The sequence below is a fragment of the Lathamus discolor genome, chromosome 5 (assembly GCF_037157495.1).
Source record: "Lathamus discolor isolate bLatDis1 chromosome 5, bLatDis1.hap1, whole genome shotgun sequence".
Classification (NCBI taxonomy): Eukaryota; Metazoa; Chordata; class Aves; order Psittaciformes; family Psittacidae; genus Lathamus; species Lathamus discolor.
The window spans coordinates 41568200-41594244 of NC_088888.1; the positions used below are offsets into that span (position 1 = coordinate 41568200).

At 36.2% G+C, this 26045-nt stretch overlaps 1 protein-coding gene across 12 annotated transcripts in view; it reads left to right on the forward strand.

The window, feature by feature from the left end:
• The window catches only part of STXBP5 (syntaxin binding protein 5), a 107365-nt gene that overhangs the window by 10562 nt on the left and 70758 nt on the right, over positions 1–26045 (forward strand). For all 12 annotated transcript variants that reach the window (XM_065680512.1, XM_065680515.1, XM_065680518.1 and 9 more), the window contains 2 exons: positions 20701–20782; positions 21640–21740. In XM_065680512.1, the coding sequence (XP_065536584.1) occupies positions 20701–20782; positions 21640–21740 (183 nt within the window). The remainder of the gene's footprint in view (positions 1–20700; positions 20783–21639; positions 21741–26045) is intronic.

Here is a 26045-nt window from a genome sequence, read left to right on the forward strand (position 1 = left end):
GCTGTGGCTGTGGATTATCCCACAGGTTCATCTCAAAGTGTCTGAAGCCATGGTTGTGTCTGTGCCAAGGGATTGTGGCCCAAGGATAAGGCCATGATGGAGAAGGTGCTCCTTGAATCACCAATGGCTGTGCATGAGGTCATGCTGGAGCACCTTAAAGTGTGTGGTCATGGATAAGCCCACGACAGAGCAGGTACACCCTGGAGGGACTACAGCCATGGGTAAGGCCCTGTTATAGCAGGTTTACTTCTGAAGGGGCTGTGGCTGTGGGTGGGGTCATGGTGGAGCAGGTACACCTGAGAGCAACTGTGGATAAGCATATGCCATAAGAGGTCTTTGGAAGTATTGTCACCTTTTTCATGTCAATGCTTCTATCATGGGCATTTGATAATAACACATCTTACATGTTTATCAGAGGGAACACTAAGTTACTACTTCTGTTGACTTATAGTGCAAATGCAGGTGAAGGTCTAATGACAACTGAAGTCTCTGGCAGTGATATTTGTATCACTGAATTCAGGCACAGTTAGAAATAATGAAGGTCTTGGATATACTAAAATTGAAATATTTCACTAGTGAGTACTGTGGTTGAGTGGTATATGTTCTTATTTAGTAGATTTCTAAAATATGTAGCAATTCTGTCAGCCTTTGGAGACTTGTACTGAAAGTCCTAGTTCCCCTTCTTTTTTACAAGGCTGTCATGAAATTACTTTTTCTGTGGTGATCATTTAGCCTGATCAGACATACTGACATTCAGTTTAAGGCCCTCTACCACAAATGAGAACCATTTTGTTGTGCAGTTGGTAAGATTTTTGAAACCTGCCTTTGTCTGAGATCTGTACAGCTTTGCAGTCTTGATCTGCATACTGTTTGTTTAATTTAATCACTAACTGCAAAGGCTTTGTCTGTTTTGAATCTCTAAGTTTCTCTTGGTGGGGGGAGGGAATGCTTGTATTGAGGCAGCTCTAATAATTGCTGATTAAGATTGATTTTAGTATTGTGTTTCACTGACGTTCAGGAGTAGATCTTCCCTAGTCATTTTTCTGTGCTGCTTCTACTCTCCAGCAGTGGTTCTGTACTTACAGGTTGTTGGTTGGTTTTTTTTCCCATTTGTTTGACTTCCTAAGTGTCAAGAGTGGTGAAAGTACATTAAACTTGAAATGTCTGCTAGTATAGAAAACAGTGCAAGATTAAATACTTTGAAGAATGCAAGGTCAATTGAGCTAATTAAAACACAATACTTTTAATTTTTGTGTAATAACAATGATGCTAATGTTATAGTACTTGAAAAAGTGCAGTCTGCTTCAGACTTCAGTTGCAAAATCAATTAGATCACTGTTCTATAGATAAGCTTATAGCTTGATAGAAGTAACTAAAGGCTACTTGTTTCACTGAATGTCATAGGATTTTGTTTTGTGTCTTAAAGTTAGTAACAAAACCTGGCTTCTGTTTGGGCAACTTGAAGCTTCATTTTCCTTCTAAAATTGAGATAATATAATTGCAGTGATCACTGCTTTCATGTCCAGAGTAAGTTTTTGTCCCATTCAAACCAGACAGTGCTCATAAGAGCAGTATTAGTGGAAAGAAAAGGTTAGGTTCACCACCATGAAGACTGTAGATCAAACTCACCCTTTTATAATGTAGTTCGCATGGATTCTGCAAGAACTAATTGTTTCCTTCTGCTCTTATAGCCTTGTGAAAGGACTTCACAGGAACTGTGTTACCTTTGGAAACTAGAGAACCAAAGAAAAGATGCAGATCGAAAGGAAGCAAGGCCTTCCTACTTCTGCTAAGCAAGCTATTGCTTTATTTGGTGTGATTCATGGCATTTCAAGAAGGGGATTGTATTACATAGCCTCTTGAAGCTGCTGCTTATACTTTGTATGTGTTTGATTAACATTAGATCTTTGGTTCGTGTTAAAATGATACATTTAACACTCAGAGTAGACAAAACGGTAATCCAGCTGGTAGCCAATGTTTTTTATAACCTTTTCTACTAAAGGTCCTGTTGTTTCCCCACCTAGTAACACCAACTTACAGTCAGCAGCAACAGATGGACAAAAGCAATTTGTGGGTTTTTTTACTTGCTTATTAGGGGAAAAAGAATAGAACGCTGCTTTTTTGGTGATCACTTAATGTTAATTGATAGGGTTAGCATGCCTGTATTTTTCTAACATATGCTTTATCCAGTCTTAATACCTTGTTAAACAGAGCAGATGTTAATCTTCACAGTTGAAAAACATTCTTGACTGAACTTTGTAGTGTTGATACAAGAAGTACAGTTACTAAGCTTTAGTGATGCTTATTAATATGCAGAATGGGCTGCTAAGCACTAACTTGCCTGGCGTTCCCTTTTTTACATGTTCTAAACTGATGCAGCGAGATTAGCTTCACAGCTGCCCTTAAATGTCAGATAAAAAGGAAAGTCACAAAAAAAAAAAGCCTGCAGTAAACTTCTATTTAAGTTACTAAGTATAATGAGATTTCTGTTGGCATGGTGAATATCCCCTCATTCTTTAAAATAATTCGATGGGAAACATAATACTTCACAAAGAAATCCTGATGAGTTACTAACCTGTGAAGAAAGAGAAGGGGGAGCTTACCTCTTTAAAGTACACAGTCTTATTAGTAATGTTTCCATGTTTTCCGAAGGGCTGCTGGCCAAAGAAAATAGTATTCAAATAACAGCTATAGCAGCTACTCACAAAAAAAAAATGCTAGCATTTTTTGAAATTTGTTTTGTACTTCTCCATCTTTCAGTTAAAAGAAACCTAAACAAAAATATAAGTCCAAACCTTCCCCTCCCCTGCTCCCCACCAATTACTGACAGTTGTCTTGGACTAGATTGTTCTACTTGTTTTCTTTCAGGCATTACACATGGAACTAATGTGAATATATTCCCAATTATGTTAATAGCCAAAGGGAATAGTAAAAAAAAAAAAAAAAAAAAAAAAAAAACAAAAAAGACTTAGAGATGCTTTAGAGATTGCTGTAAGAAGGAAGAGGTAGAAGTTAACTTCTGTAATACTGCTTCTTTTCTTGCTTGAATTGTAAGAACTGTGTGGGTGGTTTTTTTCTGGTTGTGTTTTTTTTGTGGTTAATGTCGTTTTGTTTGTTTGTTTGTTTTTAACATTAATACTTTTCCAATCATTTTCTGATCAAATAAATGCTGTTCTGGATAAAAAGTTGGGGGGGGGGGGGAGGGAAGGGGTGGGTACAGGAAGGGAAGGGAGGAGAAACTCTGGGGTGTAGGTGGCATTTCCTGTGCAAACTTTACTGACTGATGATCTGTTCTTTCTGCTGGCAATTCCCAGTGGGAGAAGCAGCATGTCAGAAGGTGCTAATGGTGAAGTTTGGTTGCAATGTATTTAGGAACTGCCATCTTGCATTTTATGTCATAACCAGAAGCAATTCCACTAGTTTGTGATAGTCTTGTTGTGCTTAACTAATAGTGCATTCTGTCATTTCCAGACCGTACTTTTTTATGACATTTGTGCAGCCTCTCTTACCTCTTGTAATTTTCTATAGATAACCTGACTAAAACTTAGTAGACACATCTCTTTCAATACAGGAAAGTTAACTCTAACATGTTCAGTGTGGAAATAGTGCTAGCCGCTGTAGGGATGCATGTTACAGCAGTTTGCAAATACCGCTGTACAGAAAAAAATCTTAACTTCTACAGATCTGCAAGTATGTAGACATTACAGCTGGTGCATAGCTATAACTGGGGAGCTAAGTGATAAATATTTGAATGTATCAGTATTTGAACTTTGCAGCAGAACTGACTTGTATTTGCAGGAGACTATATTTAAAGCTAGCTCTATTTTGGTACCAGAAATTACAGTTCCAAAGGGGCCAGAAATGTGATGGTGTATGGTTTAAATATGAGTATATGGTAGTCACTAAAAAAAGTCTTCTTTATAAAATAGATAAAAATGAGGCTGTTATTACTCTTTTTCCTGGGAATAAAGTCATCTGTATCAGCCTAATAAACACTAGAAATCATTGTCACCAGTTCCTGTGGCAAATTGAAGCTGCCTGCATTTCGTTTCAGTAGATGGAAGTTGTAGAGATCCTTGCTATTTTGTTAAAGTTACGGACAAGCTCTTCTCCCTTAAATTTGCAAAAGTGACCTTGACTTATCTGTGTCTAGTGCACCCTGGCCTGGGCAGAATATTTACAGGCTTCAGCTCTTACCTTAGTGGAGCCCTTTTTAAAAAAGGATAGTTTCTAAAACCAGGAGGAGGGAAATACTTGGTTGTTACCTACCTACAGGTTTTCATAACTCAATTACAGTTGAGTTGTCCTTTACAAATGTCTTCTTCTATTTTCAAGATTGACTTGGAGGGAGAGAGGAAGGAAATCAATTCCTAGTAAGGCTGCAGAAACTTGCAAGGCTAAGAATACTACTTAAATGTTTAGTTTGTAAGTTTTGTGTATCATGTCATAGTAATTCACCTGTCTGAAATCAAGCTGATATTACCTGAGATGTATAATTCTTATTTTATATTTAGAAACATATTTAATGTACGATATTCTAGATAAAACATACAATATGTTAAAGAAAAAAATTGGATCGGCTTAAACTTTGAGGTATAAATAGTACAGCAGTCGAAGTACAAAGCTTCAAATTGGTGGATAAGTGGATATGTACTTTTCTCTGAACCAACTACTGGAAGCTGGCATTTTGCTTTTTGTTACCAAGCTTACTTAGCAAACTTGGAAGAGCATAGTGACTAAAGAAAGTATCATTTTACTGTCATATAGGCAATGGTGTGTTCACTTTGAGTCCTATGTTTTTCTTTTCTCTGCATTTCAAGTGGCAAGGATTTGGAGAAGGAAAAGGATAATTCTTGTGAATGGAGTGACTGCCTTACAGGAGGATCAACAATGCTCAACAATCAGTTGTCAAATCAAGAGGACACTGGTTAAAATATATGCTGAGCTGTTATTTAAGCAAATTTGCAGTGTAAAAACTAGGGGCATTCGCTAAATGATTTAAAAGAGAGAGACTGATTTAAAAGAGGAAAAAACCCCCAATTTTTAGTTTGAATATAATGACTAGTGAAATTCTAGGATTTGTGGGTGTGGGAGATTGTGTCAGCAGAGGCTGTACCAGTGCATATGGGAGGGGAATGGACAAATTCTCTCAATAAGCATATGCTAAAGGGACTAGACTGGAATTTGTCCTCTAATACACCCCATCCAGTAGGTTTGGAGGGTTTGGTTTGAGAGTAGAAAGGGGATAGTCTTGCAAAAAGTGGCCAGGCTTGTTTGCTCTCCTTAAATAACGTTGGATTGCTGTTGTAGAAGACAGTGCTGGGCTGCGTGGGCCTCTGGCTTGAGCCAGTACAGTGGCTCCTGTGCTCTTGTTCTGGCAGAGTCCTGTTGAAGGAAAGAATTCCTTAACTACGAAGTTGTTCAATATCATGGTTGCACAAACTTCTTCAATTCATTACTTCACACTACAATTTTTTTAGAAACACAATTTGAAATTTTCTCAGTTTCTGTGGTTTGTTAGCAATGAAATGAAATTTTGCTTAAGCAAAACTTATCTGATGCCTCAACAGTTGATGAAACAGTTTCCCTGATATGGTAAAATATGAAACACAGACTGTTGGTGTGGTATAGCGGTCAGTTTTAATGTTGATGAAGCTGGCATGAAAACTTGAGTGTGGTAATCACACAGTGATCTGATAATGTTCTCTGCCTTTGCTTTTTTGTCTGCAGTGGAGGTTACTGTTGCAGTTAGAGTGCTGGGCAAGTTTAGAAAACAATGACCTTGAGCAAGTTTTCAAAGGGGAAAAACTACTCTGTGCCATTCTTCAATGTTATGTTATAGCATGCTACTACAATAGTTGTACCTGTTTGGCAAAAGATGTTACTGCAGTTCTAATTTGCAGAGTAATGGACTGGCATTTTTAGGAGTAAAATCTCACTTGCTGTAGGAAAGCTTACTCGAAGAGACTGTTTTTGCAAAATATTTGTGAAATTTTATTTAGTTTCAAACTTTAAATTAGCAGATTTATGTCATAAAACAGGTAAAATATTTAAAAGCATAGTTTGGAAACTGTCCACATGGGGGGGGGGGGGGGGGTGTTGGGTTGGTTTTTTTTTTTTTCTCCTACCAATCCCTCTTCCCCTAAAAGTAGAAAATCCTTTGTAGTCTGTAATTTCTCATGCCTGCTATAGTACTTTAAGAACATATAACTGTTAATTATACAAATGTACTTAATCTGGGGTGAGTTCACTTCTGATGAAATTAAACTCAGTGCTGTCTTTATGTTGACACATGTCTTTATGTCTAATGTTGTATTTATGGAGAATCTTTAAAGATGATCAGTGTAAGTGCATTCTCTGAGTGATACTGAATTATTATGAATATATTTTCAGCTCCTAATAAGAACTTTAAAAAATATTTAGTAGTCTATCTTAGTAGCTCAGTGCTGGTCACAAATATTTGCTATGCTACTTATTTGGCTGTCTTTTTCTTTTCAAGGACTACTAATAAATGCCATTCAGCATGGTATTTTTGTTGATGCTTGACTGGAATTCATGTATCAGTTTGTAGTGTTTTTTAGTAAAAAAGACTTCATGCTGGGTTCATACAACAGGCTGCTAGTTAGTGTTCCTTTCTTCATTTGTCTTTGTGGAGATTATATGAAGTTATCCTTCCTTCCATAGTTGCTATTTTGCATTATTGGTAATTATTTGTTAATAGAAATAATCTCTGCTTGTCTTTTGAAACCTAGTTAGACTTTATTTTACACATAAGCAGTTTTCAGAGTCTGTACCTGACTGATTTAATTTTCTCACTAAATGATTCTTCAGGAATATATCTTATGGTTTTCAAGTGTGCTTTTGTACAGGGCAGCTCCTGGTAGTTAACTGTAGCTGTTGTCCCTGAATGGTTTCAAAGAATATATCCATCCTGGAAGAGGCCATCTCTAGTGGTCTGGAATGAATGATTGATTTAACTCTTTTCTCTTTCACCTCTGCTCAGGGAGTGTCAACTTTGTGTATGTGTGAGGCTTGTGTGGAGGGATAAGGCTTGATTCCATTGAAACATTTCTTTGGCCTGACTCTGCAGCTTTGTTTCTGCAGAATTAATTTGAAAACTACTTGTTCTCTGCAGACTTGCCAAGTTTAGTGAGTCAAGCAGACTCAGGATGTGTATGGGATTTGTAGGTGATTCTAGATTGATCAGTCTACTTCTGTCAGCCTTTCCTGGAGACTGAAGCTAGGAACCTGGGCATTCATTGGGCAAAAGTTAGTAGTAATCAGACTTCAGGTTGCAGTGCTAGCTTGTCAATTAGTTTGGATTATTATTTTTTCATGATCCTTGAGATATTTTGCAAGCAAAAGACTTCCAGAATTCTAGTGCTTCAAAGAATTGAAGTGAATCTGCATGGGGCTGGCCAGTAAAGATCTCTTTTTTGTAAAGGAAAATACACTTTTTTTTTTTAGAATCATAGAATAGTTAGGGTTGGAAAGGACCTCAAGATCATCTAATTCCAACCCCCCTGCCAAGGACAGGGACACCTCACACTAAACCATCCCACACAAGGCTTCATCCAACCTGGCCTTGAACACTGCCAGGGATGGAGCACTCACAACCTCCCTGGGCAACCCATTCCAGTGTCTCACCACCCTAACAGGAAAGAATTTCCTCCTTATATCCAATCTAAACCTCCCCTGTTTAAGTTTTAACCCGTTACCCCTTGTCCTGTCACTACAGTCCCTGACATAGAGTCCCTCCCCAGCATCCCTATAGACCCCCTTCAGGTACTGGAAGGCTGCTATGAGGTCCCCACGCAGCCTTCTCTTCTCCAGGCTGAACAGCCCCAACTTCCTCAGCCTGTCTTCATACGGGAGGTGCTCCAGTCCCCTGATCATCCTCGTGGCCCTCCTCTGGACTTGTTCCAGCTGTTCTCTTTTTTTTTTTTTTTTTTTCTGCCTACCCTTAATACTTGTGATTTGAGTTTATCTTCAGTGGAGTTCTTTACCATCAGGAAGTGTAATGCTTTTATTGTTTTGGTTTGTTTTTTATTTATTTTATTCCAATTCACACAGAGCTATTGACCACTGTAAACATACAACGGGATTATTTGTTCTGCTATTAGATTGCTGTTCTGCTATGCTACCATTTGAAAGAAGAAATTAACTTTTAATGTACCTTGTAAAGATGACATTCATTCTCTTTAAACTTTTCTAGCCAAATCTTGGAAACAGTAAAAAAAAAAAAAAAACCCTGTGATTTTGTGGGTTTGTTGTTTGGTTTGTTGTGTTGATTTTTTTTTTTTTTTTTGTGAGGGGTTTTTTTATTTGTATGTTTGGTTTGGGTTTTGGTTTTGGGTGGGATTTTTTGTTTGTTGTTTTTGTTTTGATTTGCTTGTTTTTTTTCTAGTAAATGTGTAATATCATAGGTTTAGTCTAACAGATACCAATTTAGATGCCTAGTATTCCATCATTTATCTGAGCCTTCTGTGTTTTTACTCCTCATTATGCAGAGCATATGTAAAACTTCCACATGTTGCAACTTCTAGTGAGTTGCACAAGCTGGCTGAGAGTTACATGGCTGGTTTCCACGTGTGCTTTCTGACGAAAGGTCTTACAAAAGTGAACTTTCAAAACTATTTTCATTTTCTGTATTGGCCTGTCAGAAAAGCTGTCTGGCACTGAAACATTGAAGCAAATGGATTAATCAAAGTACTTTAAGCAGTTAATTACATTGTATCAGTGCAGGTTCTCCTGACTCAAAGCAGGTCTGAATATAATGCCGCATTAATTTTAATGATCAGTGTTTGCTGCTTAGAAACCACCTTGAGGTTGGATGGTGAGTCCTGTTCTAGACAATGCTTTCCTTTTGTCTGAGTCCCTGGATGTTTTAATGTTATGGAGCTTCTGAAGTGCTCTTTTCCATGCTGGAAACTTCCTTACAGAAGGTGGGAAACCCTGTCTGACTTCTGTAACTTTAGGCATTGACATTTAAAACCTTGTTAAAGCTCTGGGCTGTGGTGATAATCTACCTCAAATAGTGAGTGTTTGAGTTTTATTTTATTGTATTTTAAATTTTATTTGTGGGAGAAGTCCTGTGAAGAGTGATGATGATAAAGGTTACTTTTTTGGAAGATGTATGAGTACTGAGTTTTTTAATAGTTTTGTCTTAAAAGACAGAAGCTGCAGTCATTGCACTTTCAAGTGGTTCTCATGTGTAAATAAGTTGCTGAGGATTCCAGTGGTAACCAAATTGCTTTAAAAAAAGTTCCAACTTCCTTAGTTTTGTACTTGAACAACTGTCATTTTGAAAGTTGTAGTTTTCTGAGGAATCTGGCTGTATGTCTTCAAGTGCATCTTTGTGCAGACTTGCTCTTTACCTTGCCTTCTTTTTACCATTTAAGAAAGAGGGAGGAATAGTGGAAATGTGAATGTCTTCTCTTGGCATTTGTGGAGCAGGGTGGGAGTGAAGGAGATGGCAACACTGTGTGGAAAGGAAAATCTCTACTCTTTTTCTGCATCTTTCTTGGACTATGCAGCAAGTGTAGACAAATGCTCAGTTTTCTTTACTTGCGCAACCCTTCCCTCATTCATAATAAGTCAGAGGTCAAACTAATAAATTTTGATGCATGTATGTTTTTTTAAGACAATCTCATTCTTGCAGAATTATTGCTAGGTATTTCAGTTAAACTACAGGATTGTGGAGGAACCTGGTAATTGCTGAGCAGCAAAACAGGTTTAGTTCTTCATCTTTGATATCCTCAAAACTGGGATTTGTTCTATATAACATTTTCTCCAAGCCATTATATGAAGAGAATGGCATTTCCCCTTCTTTGGAACCAGAACAGTTTTAGTTCTAGGAAATGAATTGTAACATGTGGATATTCATAATTCTAGATTATTTTATCTAGAGGAAACAGACATTTTATCTGTGAAACCTGCTATCCTATGGCTCTATCTTGTAGTATAATTACCTGTGTGTTGTAACATTTGCAATGTTTCCTGTGATTGCAGCATTTAATGCAGAGCCTCTATTTTAGGATGTTGAGGTAATGCTGCCACCCTTCTACTTTTGATGGGATATGGGTCTAATCTGTGTTTCTTCCCTCTTCTCATCTTCTTGTTTTCATAAAATTTACAGCAAATATTACCTGCAAGACTTCTTTTTTATTTATTTTTTAATATTTTTTTAATCAACTTTGAAAGAATAACTCTTTAGCCTCAGTAATTGCTAGCAGATGACAAACAAGTAAAACATTCTTGTAATACTTCAGGCAGTGTTCATCTGCCCTGCTGTCAGACATTACTTGTAATCTGACAGGAACTGGAAACATACAAGGCTAAAAGATGAGCAGGTTCTCTAAACTATCAAAAAAAAAAAAAACCCCAAACCAAAACAAACCCAACCTCTCACTGAAGCTGGATTTGCAAGATAATACCTTCCCTCCAGCTCATAATGTGTCTACTAGAAAAACTGCAGGAAAGATGCATAGGAGAACTGCTTCGGACTGTGCTTTTCTGTTGATCTGTGTTCCATCCTTTTGCAGTCTTGAACTGATCTGTAGATACTTGGAAACCTCTCCATACTGTCTGAATTATGCCTTCCCAATGCTAATAAAAGCTGTTTGTTTCTGACATCTACAGCCTGTATAAAAACAGTAGCTCTGTGTTCATACTCTCATGGGAACTCTCTAGCACTGTCAAGTGATGCATTTCTTGGGGCCAAAAAAAGAATCCATCTGAAGTCATCAAGTACACTGAGAGAGCAAACTACAGATTTCTGGTGGCATCTGCAACAACTAAGATGGAATGTGTAGCATTGCTTTTAATGCTATGCTTCACATTTTTATATTGAAGAATTGCATGTCTTAATGCCTTTTTTATCTGGCAATTTTGGTTTCTCTAATGTCTATGACACTGTTTTTAAAATAAGGTTATTTAAATAATGTAAAACATTTAATAGTGATGGTGAGGTAGTGCTTAAGCCCTTAAAAATAAATTACCATAATACATTTGTGGATATAGGAGTTAAGGTTCCATAAGCACCTTCTAGGGACAATGTCAACCTTTTGATAGTCCACCTCAAGTTGGCTTTCTGGTAAACACAAGCCACAAATATGACTACATGTAACACTGATATGCAGCTATTTTTGTGGTGTGGAATGGAGCTATGTGTAATAGTACAGATGTCCGAACAAAATAAGTAAATTCACATGTATTTCAACAAAACAGTAATCACGTTTAATATTCTGACATGTAAATTCTATGAAAAGCACAGGAAAAAAATCAATGTAATGAGTAAGAACTGGTTTTGCATATTGAAAATAAGAATTGCATCCCCAAGGTACCACTTGTTTGTGTGAGGACATGCTTCCTCTTTTGATTTTGGTGGAAGAGTGCCATCTATTGAATTGCTTGAATTGTACCTTAGTTTTTCATTCGTACTGGTAATTTTGAGCGCACCTATGAAATTGTCACTACTACTTTGATAATACTGAAACAATAAGTTTATCAGTTCCTTTGGGGATTTGGAAACCTAAAAATTATGATGCAGTAGTGGAACCTGAGGAGGCTTAAAATAAAATTTAAAACACTTAAGTATTTTGCAGTATAACCTTTTTAAGCATAGCACTGAGAGGATAGTTATTGATGGCTTATATATGTTTGAAGCTTATTGTAAAAATCTTAAGTTTTATCCATTCAAAATGGCACTCAAGAATTCTCTCTACTTACGCCTTTGAGCAGACTTCATGGAAACTCTCCCGAGACCCATTTATTGCATTAGTCTCAAATTAGGACTTACACACTGCAAGCTAAAATATTTAAAGCAGTAGCATCAATACTATTTCTGAACATCACTTTGGGTATTTGGAAGATCTTCCAGGTTGTGAGCACTATGATTCTGGGAGAGATTGTCATGTCAAATTGGTATAGACAGAGAGGTATCTGCTGGCTTGATTTGAGGTCTTGATTTGGCTATATAATGGAGGTGCTGGTACTTCTAGTCTGTGACCCTCTTAGCACTTCAACAGGTGACTTTAGTGACAAGTACTTCAAAAGGCTGCATAAAGCAAAAAATTGTGCTATAACGTCCGTCACTGTATTGAGAAAACTCGTAGCAATAAGCTAAACTTTCTACAGAAGCTTATGTGGAAGAGAGAGTTATTTCCATCCTTGATACAAGGCAAAATGGTGTGGGAAGCATAAGGGTGGGTTTAAGACTTATCCACAAGTTAAGTATTGGAGTATTGTGTCCAGAGGAGGAAGCTACTAATCAGTACTGAGAGACCACAGCAAACTCTGGGGGAGGACTTCATACATGTGACCAATGTAAATGTTAATATAAGGTGGTTTTTAAGACCTTTTTCTCATCCAGATCTGCCAGCACTCTTTAAGTGTTTAGTGTGGGGTTTTTCTGTGTGGTGATTTTTATTTTTATTTTTTTTTTTTTTTAATCTCTTCAGTTCTGTCTGCTTTAGTCACTTGATTTTTATGCCTTGTTTTTCAAAAGTGATATATGAAGAATGATAAATTGGATAGGTGATATAGTAAAAGTGATAGATGAGGCAAAACCTGGTTTGGGATAAGAAAAGTTAAAAACGATGAATAGGGGTATAAAGGTAGTGATATATATATATAATATAAAAATATGAATAATGGGGTAATTTGAGAAATAAGGCATTGATGCCAAAAGGAAAGACTGTGAGAATAATACGTTCTGTAAAAGGAGTGAAATATTAACTGAGTTATAGCAGAGGATCAGGAGGGCTGGGGGAACCACTGCAGTTGATTTAAGTTGTAGTAGTACCTAAGGTCTTACTCTGTATAACCTCAAAACGGTATAAAAGGTTAACAAGATAAAAATGAAACTGGGACTCAGCAGATTAGTCTAGCTACTACTCAATTTGCAGGGTGAGGACTGAAGAATGGGCTTGTATTTGAACCAAGTTAAGATGGAATGGCTAGTTGGTTACAGTTAGTCTTCTGTTATGAACATCCAGTAGTCAGTGACTTGAAAATAACTGAAGAAGGTTTGTGTGGCAGGTGAGAGTTAAGGGAGGTGTTTTACACTGTGCTTTGTGAATGAAGAGAGGCTTCTGGACCTAGCAAAAGGGCTAGTTTGCAATCAGAAATTGGTGTTGGCAAACAGTAATTGTGATTGTTCCGGGATTGGCCATGGTCTTTGGCAAAGTTGAGTTGTCCTTATTAGATAATATCTATGGGTTTTTGTGTTTTCATAAGTGAAACTAAATAGGTATATAAATTCACTTAACATCTAGTTCAGAACATTACATTTGTTAATGCTACTGTTGGCAATGTCTGTACAAAATACTTGGATGCTGGGCAAAGGCATCATTCTTGCTCCAGTTATTCCTCATTTCTAAGAGCATAGAATGGTCCTGCCTTAAGCCTTGGCCAAGAAGCTATGCACATAAGAGTAAAAGCATGGTTAATTATTGATATTATAATACAGTATGTGCTACCAGAAGGATAGAATGTCTGTAATAACATGTTGAAATTTGACAAAAATTAAACTGGTTTACATTGACAGATGAGCAGGACTTGGAAGCTTGCAACAGAACACAAAGATTTTGCCTCTGAAGTTTGATTAAGATCTTTCAAAATATATCATTTCCTGGATTTACTTGTCTGTATAGGGTCTTCGGAAAAAACTTTAGTGAATTAGCAGTTTACCACCCATTTCACTACATCATGCTTAGTCAGAGGAACCATTAGGCTATTTCGGACTCTTTCCCCTTGTGTTCTATCATTCTCCTTTCCTTCCATTCCACCAAAAAAAGTACCAGATTAGTCACTGTTTTTGGCTGGTGTCTTAGTTTTGGGTTTTTTTTTTTGTTTTTTGTTTTTTGTTTTTTTTTTCATTAATGCTGAAATACAGCTTTTTTGACTAAAGTAGCAGAACCTCTTAGTCGTAAAACCTGGATAAGAAAACAAATTGAATAAAATCAAGGAAAGCTTATAGCTTCATAGCTTGTTACTTTTTTGAAAATAGAATGTTATTTTAGCCTAAATTGATGTTTTTACCTCTTCATTTAAGAGCATGCTTTGATATTTGTAAATTGTGCATATAGAAGCTTATAATTAAAAACAATTTTTGTTTCTTGTTTGTTTTTTAAATCACAGATTTTTAATCCTGTTTGCATTTGTACTACTAATTACATCTTGTTCTAATGAACGATTGCCTCTCACTGGCAGTTATGAGAAAATTCTACCAAATAGAGCCTTTACAGAAAATTTCCTGGCAGTTCTCATAGCTGTTTGGGAGATAATGTATTTGTGCATATTTATGTAAGCAGCTTTGAAGTTTAAGGTGTACTTTGACTCCTAGCTATTATCATTAGAAAATGGATTGGAAATAAAGAATGGCTTACTATCCATTCTCTATTGGTTTCTATGCAAAGTAGTTAAAAAAATATTCAAAATGAAAATGTGTAACTCTAAGCAAATAAAAAAGGGTTTGTGCTTTAAAATTGCTGGAACTTCTTTTATACAGAAGCTAGTTAATGAACTTTAAGATCTATGTACTTTGGTATTTTTCAAAACAGAGCTCCTTTCTTACCCTGTTAATTGAACATTTTTATTTATTTTTTTTTTTTCAGTTAGCATTTAAACATCAGAAGCCGACCGATTCAAGGAGCTGAGTATTGTTTTATAAACAAAGTGAATACTTAAGGAAGTTGATCTGTATTTATGCAGCAACTAATGTTATTTGTACCTGGTCTGGAAATTGAGAAATTCAGCTTCCAGGCAGTTGTGAGTACACAACTTCACTGAAATTTCTAAAGCTTCAGTGGCCAATAGCAGTAATAGTTTTCTGTAGCCTATTAAGCTAATAGATCTTGTTTGTAATAAGATTTTATTTGTAATAAAATCTAACATCAACAGTTTAAATACCATACCTGGTTTTGCTCCTTTCCCCCCCCAACAGAAAAAGGACAAATGATATGCTTTCACCCCTCCTTATGAAAGAACAAACTCATTATGAGTGTCAGATGTAAGAACTGCTGAACTCAAATGGTATTAAATAATTTCATGATAATGCATCTTAAATACTGTTTTTGACAAACAGATCATCTGAACACAGCCTCTTAGCTTTCATAGTTATTAAAAAATAGAAAACCAAACCCCAGCAAAAAAAAACACTGAGCAATCAATACCATTGCTCTCCAAAAAACATTTGGGAACTTATGTTAAGATTCCTAGAAAATGAGGGGGAAAAAAAAAATGCATTCCCAGTGTTTTGGCATGTAAATGATCTCTATATTCCTGTCTTCTCCAATCCTTCTCCAAGAGAAGTGAAGATATTTGGGAAAAATCTTTTGGTAACCTTCCAGGACTGAGTTCCTAACCTCTTTATCTCTGAGGTACCTTGCATTCTTATTGTCCTTACAACTAACAGAATTAATTGAATGTAGATTTTATTTCATTTCTTTTATTGCCTGGAAGTTACAGATTTTTATTCTCTAATGACAATTGATTTGATTTCCAAATATAAAAATGTAATATTGACCTCTGTCCGAGTAATGAGGTCAAGCTGTACCTAGATATCAGCTAATTCACAGGTACTGTATTTGCAGAGAAGTTGTAGCCCCTGTCTTCTAACTGTATCTGACATCTGCCTTTTTCTTACCCTGTTTCCTTACTGTCAGTTTTCTTGCCTTCTCACACTCCTTAGCTGGCAGAAGGAGAATTCATTGCAATGGTCCAGCTGGAATTTCCATAGCAAATCGTTAATAGTAATTTGGTAGTATTTCCACTTGACAAAATTCAGTCTCAATTTTAAAGGCCATGGTGCTATTGTTTACATATAGAAAAGTTGATCTGATATGTTAACATTATTGTATCCTTTTGCAGACAGAAATACTGAGAAACTGGGAGGAGTAAAGACTTGCTTAGCTGAGTGGTATAAACACAGCAAGATGTTATGCAGGCCTAAAGCTTTAGAAGGAAATGACTTGTATCATATCACTATTTTTAAAAAAAAAACTTTACCGTATCAGGTTTGGTCTGAAGTCTGAAACTCCCCCAGAAGTATTTTTTGGATTTTTATTGTCTTCTTTGTAGCAAAGTCAGTTCTGTAGACAGCATTGACTGTAGTACTTCCAGATTTTTATTTTTTAATAACTCTTTTGCTAAATACCTGTATGTCTGGATAGATTGTTCTTCATAAGATTGTTTCTGTGAAATCATGCTTTTGTATGTGCAAGTATTAGTGTTGATTAGATCTAGGTGCAGGCAAGATTGAAAGTTAGGAAAGTTGCATGAATCTGCTTTTGTGCTATTTCAGTCCTGCTTAGATGTGTAAGTGGACTTTATGGTACTCTGTAACTTGTAGTAAAGTTAGTCTTTTGCTTTGTATCTGTTGTTGCATTGTATCCAGACAGGGCAATGGTGAGTAACACCAGACAGACTTTTAATCTTTATGTACTTCAACTACTGTTTGGAAATCTCACCGTGACTGTTTTTTTTCTGTTGCAGTAGTTCTTGGGGACCACAATCAAAGCACCCACAAAAGTGTGTGCAAATTAAGTGATGGTTTTGCTGCAAGTAAAGTGGAAAACTGCTACATAGCAATGACTATAGTAAAACTTGTCAGTATAATGTGTAGTCTTGGAGACCTATATGCTGCAGACTGGTACATGTAAGAATACTGTGAGTTATCTACTGCCCTTAGTGCTTTGTATGTAATTGACATAAGTGACATGTTTTTTCCTCTAGTTGGAGATCTTTTTTTTTTCCTTCATTAAAATTGTCAAATATTTATGTACTGTGAGGTGTTACAGCTACAGTTCTGAGAAGCATCTAGGAATTAGTTTTAAAAGTTGCTACAGTTTCAGATTTGTCTTAAATATCATAACAGTGACAAATATGATACAGGAACATGGTCCATATCTTGTTCTGTGCTATCAAAATTTTTCATAGCAGTGTAATGACATGAAGATGTGACTGTCTGTGTGGTGATAGTTTGGGACGTAATTAATGTTATAAATGTCTCATAACTGATTTATGTTAGGGCTTGAATTGATAGCTATAGTTTTTGGAACTGCCTCCTATGTTAGGTGAACTGCAGGTGAAGAAGAACCCTATATTCCCTAGGTCTACTTAAAGTAACTTAAAAAAAAGGCAAGCAACCAAAATGTTCTTCTGAGGCTTTCATAAATTTTCTGGAATTAGTTTTCTGTTTCAAAATGTGACTTCTTAAGGCAGATGTGTGCCAGGTTGCTTCAGTGCCGATAATACTTCTTAAGAGAATATTTTGCATGGACAACTCTCATTTCACTAATTGAAATGCTTTAATTTTGTTTGGGGGGGGGGGAGGGGAGTGTAACCTTAGGCCTGGAGCTTGTTTGGAAAAATATTTTAACTGTTCCCTTTTCTCACAAGTCAAAGTAAATCAGTGTCATTATGCAATATAAAATTATTGTGATACTGTGCTTCTGTATAACCTGCACTTCTAGGAGTTATGGAAATGAATGCTGCTGTAGGACTCAAGTACGTTATCTCTTCCTTTTCTTAGCCACAGCTTTTGTATCTTACTTACTTAAAAAAAAAAAACAAAAAAAAAAAACCCCAAAAAACCCCTAAACAACCCACGCAGTGAAATACTAGTGTTTTCTAGGGTTAATTTCCTAATTGTAGCGGGGAACACAGAAGCAATGTTCAAATGCACAGCTGAGAAGCTAGTAATTTATCCAGTTTGTTAATATTTAGAATGGGGATGAAGCAGGAATAGTAGAAAGAAATGCTTGAAAGTGAAGAAGAAAGAAAGTGTCTTTGTTTAGAAAATTGCCCAGGGCAGACTATTTCCTCTAGAGCTACCCTAGCTCTTTGGCAGAGAATTTTTCCTGTCTACAACATTAAAATCCTTTGTCCATCTTGTCATTATTCATTATTATTTTTTGCCTGTTTTGGGGACTACTGTGCAGTAGATGATCACTGCTTAGTACAGTGAGAGCACACATAGGCAAGTATAGATTTGGACAAACTGCATTGCTTGGGATGCTGCCTGTTTTGGGTGCTTGAGAAATGCTTAACATGTACTGAAACAGGCATGTATTATTATCCTTCTACAGTCAGCATTTAAGTGGCATGTTTTTTCAACTCAGCATACCCTGCAAAACTGGGATGCTTTGCTTTGCTTTAGAGAAGAAGATTAATGCTGGTTAGGAGGATGATATTAATTTGAGATGAGAAGAATAATTTTAGCTGCTAGGTGAAAAAGTGGAGATGACATAATCCTTGGGTAAAAGAACTAAATCGGACTACTGCAAGGACTATTTTTGATAGCTGCAAGCTCTATAAAAAAGCCAGACTATTTTCAGTTCTGCATATGAGGCTTCCACTAATTTGTCAAAAAGAAGAACTTGCTCTGAATGCTTAAAGCTTGTGTAAACTTACTCCTACTGCTGCATATTTACTGATTTCTGGAGAGAGAACTGATGCAGGTGTCCTTGAAAATGTGAAAGAATTATTTTGTTGTTTAAAGAAATATTCAAGGTTTTATGGGGTTTTGTGCTTTTTTTTTTTTTTTGGGGGGGGGAGTATTGCCTTCAGAAATATTTGCTTTAGAAGTGCTTAAAGAACATATGAGATATAATTTGAAGGTTGAAGTAAATAGAGGAATCTGTGGGCTTCTCTGGTTTTCTGGGTTTTTTCCTTGTTTTGAAGCAAGGTAGCTCTAAAGCCTTAATTCCAAATTAACTGTGTGGATGAACAAAAAGGGGCTACATTTCATTATTTTGGAAGCTGATGTTCAAGGGATGTGCTCTGGAGAAAATTTTTTTTTTTTTTTTATGAAAACTACCTGTGTCAGTGCAGATAAATAAGTTTTACGTTTCAGTTCCTGTAAGCATCTGAGTTTCATGGAAATTTCTTTTTGTCTGTTTCTGCAAAGAATTGTTAATTCAAGTGAAGACCAAGAAGCAAGCTCTGAAAGATCAGTATTCCTTGTGAGGATATATTTATTTTTTTTTTTCCTAATGTGGCAATTTGTGTAGTCAACGCATAATAAATGCAAAAGCAATGAGTTTACATTAAAAGTATTCTGAATTTTTGTAGGAAGGTATCATTTATGGGGATATCCCCACCCCCCATAGTTTTAAGCTTGGAGGTATAAACTGTCAGTGGGCTACAGATGACTTCTTAATGCAAGAAACATATAGATAAAAATTTAAAATTCAAGGGGAAAAAAACAGATGAGGCAAGCTGGCTCTTTAAGCCCTTCCATGCCAGAATAAAAATAATTACTAATTCTGTTGAGGGAAGAAACTGGTATTAAATTTGCTGGATTATTCAACATCTGTAGAGTGTATCTCTCATCACTTAACTGGATGTTATGCAGGTTCATTAGCCTTAGAGAAGAATGTGATTGAAGTTTAAAAGTTCAAATACTGTGCTGAAACAGACTTGTTTCCATTGTAGATATGTTTTGTCTCATCAGCTTAGAGGCTGTGAGTATATATTTAATTTTTTTGCATGCAACCTAATAATCTCTTTAGCCTTTCAACTGTCTCTAGTTTGAATGCATGTATTTTATTTTTTATTTTTTAAGAGTATTTATATCTACTTCAGTTTTGATCAACAATTTCTCAGTAAATGGAAAAAATACAGAACGGGTGAGAATTGTACTGGTTTATTAATTTCTAGTGTATACTGAGAGAACAAATTGTACATTATATTCCTTGTTTTGCATACATCTTTGGAATGATTCCTTTAAAAAACTAAGGTGGCTGTCAAGAGGTGTTTAGCTCTTTGGAAAATGATATTCCAGAAATGCTGAGCATATTATAATGATGAAGTAGCGGCTACTTTGTGCAATTCATCTAGACTTGGTTTTTTTTTTCTGCCCTGTCTCCTAGAGGTTGGACAATTTCCTGAATTCTGTGTGAGAAGAAAGGGGGATAACCACATTTGAAATACAGAATCTCTGCAACTAATATATCAATCGAGTGTGGAGAATTAAAAAATTCTCTGTTGCTGCTACTTCTGATTTTTTGATATTCATTGTGAAAATACAGAACTGATTTACGTGTGAGAGGGAAAATGAACAAGCTTTTGTTATGTCATAGTTGGTGTGAATCCAGGCAGTCATGATACAGAGATCCCGGCAACTTATCCATGATTTCCCATTGAATCGCCGTATTTTGGCTATATCAGTCTTTTTATCTCTGTTGCAGCAGAGTTTTTTTTCAACATGCTTTGCATTATTCAGATCTTCCATCTGTAAGTAGTGCTTAAAAGGAGAGAACTCCTTTAAAACTTGAAAAATTTGGTAATTTTTATTATGATGCTCATTTAGATTAACATCGTCTTATACTAGCTCTGATATTTAACACTAGGGAAATAACTGCTTCATTATTCTGTTATGTTCTGATGAAAAATCCTTTAAATAACTAAGTTAAGCAATTATAGATCATTTTCATATTACGTGGAGATAAACAGGGTGGGCCTTGTAACTTCGTGTTCCTTTGTGTTGTTTATAAATTATTTTTTGTGGTGATCATTCAGATCTCCATGGTTAAATATGTTGGTTCTTCTAACTAGAAGCAGGATGCTAACTTGTCTGAATATGGTCTTAGTGACAATGTTGGTTATGGTGTTTGGTGTTTTCTTGTTTGTTTGTTTGTTTGTTTTCCCTCTATGTGTCGTACAACAATTATTCCTTAATGGTACCAATTCCAGCTTTGGTAGGCCAGGAGTTGAATGCTACTGCCAGCATGACAGTGGAGCTGCAGTAATTCAGCTTCAGTTCCTGATTAACGAGGTTAGTAAAATGATGTGCATATTCCATAATTCAGAGGAGACTGTTTTTTCTTCAATTTCTCAGTAAGTAAGCATCAAAATCAGCTAACACAAGTGCCTCTAAACATGAATGGCAAACAGTAATAGCAATTACAAATTCTTTTTATACTTTTAGTTAATGCTGGACTAACTGCTGAAAATCTTTGTCTCTAGAGTACTCTTGCTAGAAGCAAGAACTTTTTTCCGAGAACACTTATTCATATAATGAACATTGCAAGTTAGCTCTTGTAGTAAATAATGTTTACAATAGTACTAATAGTTTCAGTGAGTGGTTCGTTTTATTTCTATAGTTACAGTTTTAAACATGAGCTGAGCAATGATCCCTAATCTGATCCCTCAATTTCACATATATTTTCTTTCTAGGGGTGTAGCAGCCAAGATGTGAGAGCAGCGCTTTTCTTGGGCTAGCTGAGGCCAGATTTGTGGAGGGGTTTCTAGCTCAGAGGAATGGTGAAGTCAAACTTCACTAGCTTTGTCAGCATATAAATATTAGCAGCTGAATTCATTGTGTAGTTTTTTTGCAGAGATTGGACATGAGGGAACTGATGTACATCATGCATGGGAAAGCTGCTTCTTCCCCATCACCCCTCAGTATAGCACTGAACCAAATGTGGGTGAGCTGAATGATGTATGATCACATCAGTTATCTCATTAGTGTTACTTAAACCTTATATGTGCTATGCTGTTGATGTGCATGTTTATAGATTTATTTTTTTTTTAATCCTGGTAGCAAATATGCAATGTACTTCCACTATGAAGATGATACACTGTTAGTAGGTTTATGGAAATAAGTTGACTAAAACTTTTTCTTTCCTATAGGGAGCTCTTGTGAGTGCCTTGGCTGATGATACCTTACACCTGTGGAACTTACGTCAGAAGAGACCTGCTATACTTCATTCACTTAAATTTAACCGAGAACGGTAAGGATTTGGTTATTATTCCTTTGCTCCTTAACATCATTCTATGTGTTATTGTAAGAGTAATTCAGTCCAGTTTATAACTTGTTACACTGTTGAAACTGGATTTACATCCCGTTTGAATTGCAGGCTGTTAGGACCCAGTGAATAGACATGCTAGTAACCTAAACTGAAATTACTTTTCTATCATTTTGCATATTGCATTGTTGAACATTAATTTTCTCGTCTTTAGAAAGTGGAGGGATAGAAAACTTTCAGTGTATGTCTCCAGAGGAATTCTGAAACAAGAGAAAGTGTGTGCATATGTGTGTATGTGTGTGCACCAACAACAGGAAAGCTAGTTCAATTTTTTAGTTAGAAGTTTTTCTCCCCCTTGATGAAAAATAAGAATTCTGCAGTGTTAGAGCACCTGTGCATATCAGAGAAGCTGAGAACAACATTAATTTTGACTAGCAATTTAGAGACTAATAGTGTAGTAAGCAGGCTAGGGTGACACTTAAAATTTCTAAAAGTCAGAAGATATAACTTTTGAAAAAAAAGAATAAAAATGTGGGGTGGTTTTTTTGTTTTTGTTTTGTTTTGTTTTTAATAAAAAGTAGTCCTTCCTTTTGGGGAAGTAGTTCTTTTCTGGTATGGGTGAAGTCTCAGCTGGAATGCTATGTCTACTTTGGAGCAGTGTGCTTCAGAGGTGGACTGCTTGGTGAGCTCAAAGGATACTAGCAAGAACACAGGATCGTCTGTGAGTTGTGCCTCTGTTGAACAGGGCAGGAAGTAATCAGCTTTAAGTAATGGGTAACAATAGAAAGAGGAAGTTAAATATTTATGTAAAACTTTCTAATGTAATGTCTAAAGTTGAAGCAAAGTGCTAAACAGACTGATGGGTTATGGAGTAACCTTATGGTTTTAAAGAGCAAGTTATACACAAATTTGTCAGAAATAACTGAAATGCAGGTTACTGGAGGTTTTGGGGCTAGAGGACTAAGTCCCTTTTGAGGTTGCTTCTATGATCACTGTGCATAAACTTTTTACCAGGACCTGCAGTGATATGATAGGACAAGGGATAAATAATTATTTTAAGCTGAAATAGAGTGGATTTGGATTAGATATAAGGAAGAAACTCTTCACTATGAGGGTTATGAAGCACTGGAAAAGGTTGGCCAGAGAAGTTGTGGCTGCCTCATCCCTGGCAGTGTTCAAGGCCAGGTTGGATGGGCCTTTGAGCAACCTGGTCTAGTGGAAGGTGTCCCTGCCCATGGCAGGGGTGTTGGAACCAGGTGGTCTTCAAAGGCTTCGTAAGAACCAAACCATTCTGTGATTCTGAACTGTTCTGCACCAGATAGAAAGCTTTGACAGAGCAAAATTCTCTGCCCCAAGGGAGTGGCTGCTTCTTTACACAGCATAAAGGTCAAATGAAGAGAAATGCAATTTACAGCCTCTAGTTTAACTAGTATTCTCCAACTATATGAGATGCAGTGGTGTATCCAAACTCAATTTTTTCATTTCTTATGCGTACTTATGACTTTCATCTGCAGCATCTACTTAAATGTCAATATAAAATTCAGATTTGCAGCCTCAAACCACAGTTGGACCTTGGTTGCTGACTAGGCCACTTGTGTCACTTCAGTGGTTGAATTTGTTATTAATTTTGGAAAGAGGAAAACCTGTGCCTTGCTAAAATAGATAGCAAGAGCACCATAATTGCCAAAGTGGTGAAGGTATAGTTTGAGACATAGGCTTCTTCTTCTAGCAATTTAAATATTAAAGTATCCATTGTAATAGCATATAGAAGTAGCCAGAATACTTAAAATCCCAGAACCATACATTGTGCTAGCCATTTAAGTCATGCTGGATGACTGTATACTGTTTTCAAACATTGTTTTCTTGACTAGTTTGTAAAGTGCAATTTCATTACTAAGGAGTTATTTTGATTTTGAAATTCAGGCAATTGCGAAACTTCAAAATGGAATAATTCTAAATAGGTGCCTTTTACAACACTAGGAATTCTTAGTAATTATACCTAGCAGGTTTGAGATATCATGTGAATTTGAAGTAAATAGGCATTTCTTAGGTCGTATGCATTATATTACCTACTAAGTTTATTATGTGCTCATGAATCACACTGGGTCTTCTCAATTTACATGCGCCAAGTTGTTAGATACCTAATTAACAAAATTTTTTAAGTAGTTTATGTTGTGGGATGAAGATTTATTCATAAGGATAAATACCTTCTCAAAAAGGAATTATTTAAAATACTAAACGCTACAACAGAGCTATATCTTCTCTAATGATACTTTAATTTGCCAGCTTGTGTAGGGGACTTCAGTATCTTGGCAATGTTTGGGTGAAAGACTAAATAGTTAACACATTGGAAAACATGTCCTTGGAGGCAAAACTAAGCCAAATGTAACTCCGTGACTGAAACAACTGTTCCAGTTATGTTGGTTTTTGCTCTAGGACTCTGTAGATCCTAAGGTTTAAAATCTCGTACCTGGATGCATGATGACATTGCAGAAAAGCAGTATTTGTGTCTTGATTAATAGGAGTTGAGTTCAACATGTCACAAGCCAGTTCTTCGATTTTATTTCTAAGTCAGAGTTTACTGTGTGAGGATTAAATGTGAACTAGAAAGTTGGTTGTAGTCTTGAAAGCTAACTGTATCAGGTAGTTACCCAGATCAAAGGATATTGTAGTCTTGAAAACTATTCTTGAACTATGTTAAAAAAAAAATAAAAAATTATAATGCTGTGGGTTGTTAATGAATTCGGTACGCTAGCACAGCCTTTTACCAGGCTAATTCCCTGCTTTTAGCCATATGGTAGAATTACTGCCCGGTGCTTCTAGATTTCATATTTGTTTTTCCTGTTAGCAGGCTAGCCAAACTAGATTACCTTCAGCCCTGTTTTGAACATCTTTCAAATGAGGAATAAAAACCAGACATAGCTTGTTTATAAATGCTTGTGTAGTGTCAAGGTTTTCTTTATACTTACCTGAAAATTGAGTTAGAGTATTAAATTACCTGTAATTTAATTCAGAATGCAGTCGTTAGTATATGACTGGAAAGCGTTGTGAATTCCTGCTTCTCCAGGCTTTAAATTCCAGGAATTTAAAGAACAGAGTGGTGAGAGTTGCTTTTTCCTTTAAAATAATTCTGTGTCTGTTACAGACTGTTCTGAACTGTGGATAATGTCTTCATTGGGTAACTTGCAGCATTTTAGATTTGTACAAAAGAGTTCTTTAAAAGTAGCGGCTAATAGTCTTGAAAGATGCTTTCTCTGGAATCTTTAAGTGACTTGAGTATCTATAGATAGGAAACTGGCCATTGAATAGATTCATAGCTTTTGATTGCCTTTTGTACCATTGATGGTTAGTAATTTGAAGCAAGTCTTCTGAACCAGTGATTGATGAAGTTTTTGATGTATAACAAATCTGTTAGTTGCAATTACTGGCAGATGTCAGAATCACAGTGCTAAACAAGCTTGTTCTGCAAGTTTTCTAGCCTTTTGTTTCTGTTGTGTTTGTGTGGGTTTTGCAGCTGCTCCATGTTCTGGTTGCCAAGCAAAATTTAGAGGATATTAAACCCATGTCATACTAAGCCTGGCCACTGTCTGACTGTGGGAAGCAGTGTGTAGGGGCCAAAGAGAGGAAAAATAAAAAAGCATAATGATGCTGACATGGGGAGGAGGGGAGGGTGTTGCTTGCATGTTAAAAGTGTATTAGTACCTCTTTGCAGAACGCAAAATTCAGTGTGTGAACTTACTTAGTATCATAGGTCTTGTACTTCTTTAATATTTCTTCAGTGAATCATAATGTAATTTTTGTCATCTGCATACCTTTTTACATTACATACCTGTGTAAATATCCTACAGGTAATAAAATCATGTGTTCACATGTAATGCAAACCTTGCATCAAACTTGGTTTGACATAATTAGCAAATTCGAGTGTTATGTTAGATTAACTGTGAAATAAGCATAGTTAATGCTTCTTATTAGGGTAAATGTTGAAAGCATGTTGTAAGATAGATACCCAGTCTGGCTTTAGTTTTCTTACCATGCAAGAACTACTGCACTTTGTTCTGATCTGTGGCGTGAAAGGTCAAATTCACATCACTAATGAGCCAGGGACTTCCACAGAAACAATTTAAGAGACTGTGAAGGGACAATCTAACCAGATATAAGAAAAAAAGGGGGGTGGGATAGTGGAGGGAAGAAAAGTGATACAGGCTGGCAAATCTGAGTCTCCTTTGCTGCAAACCAAACCCCAAACCATTTAGCTTTACATACAAATGAAAAATTTCTTTATGTAAGACT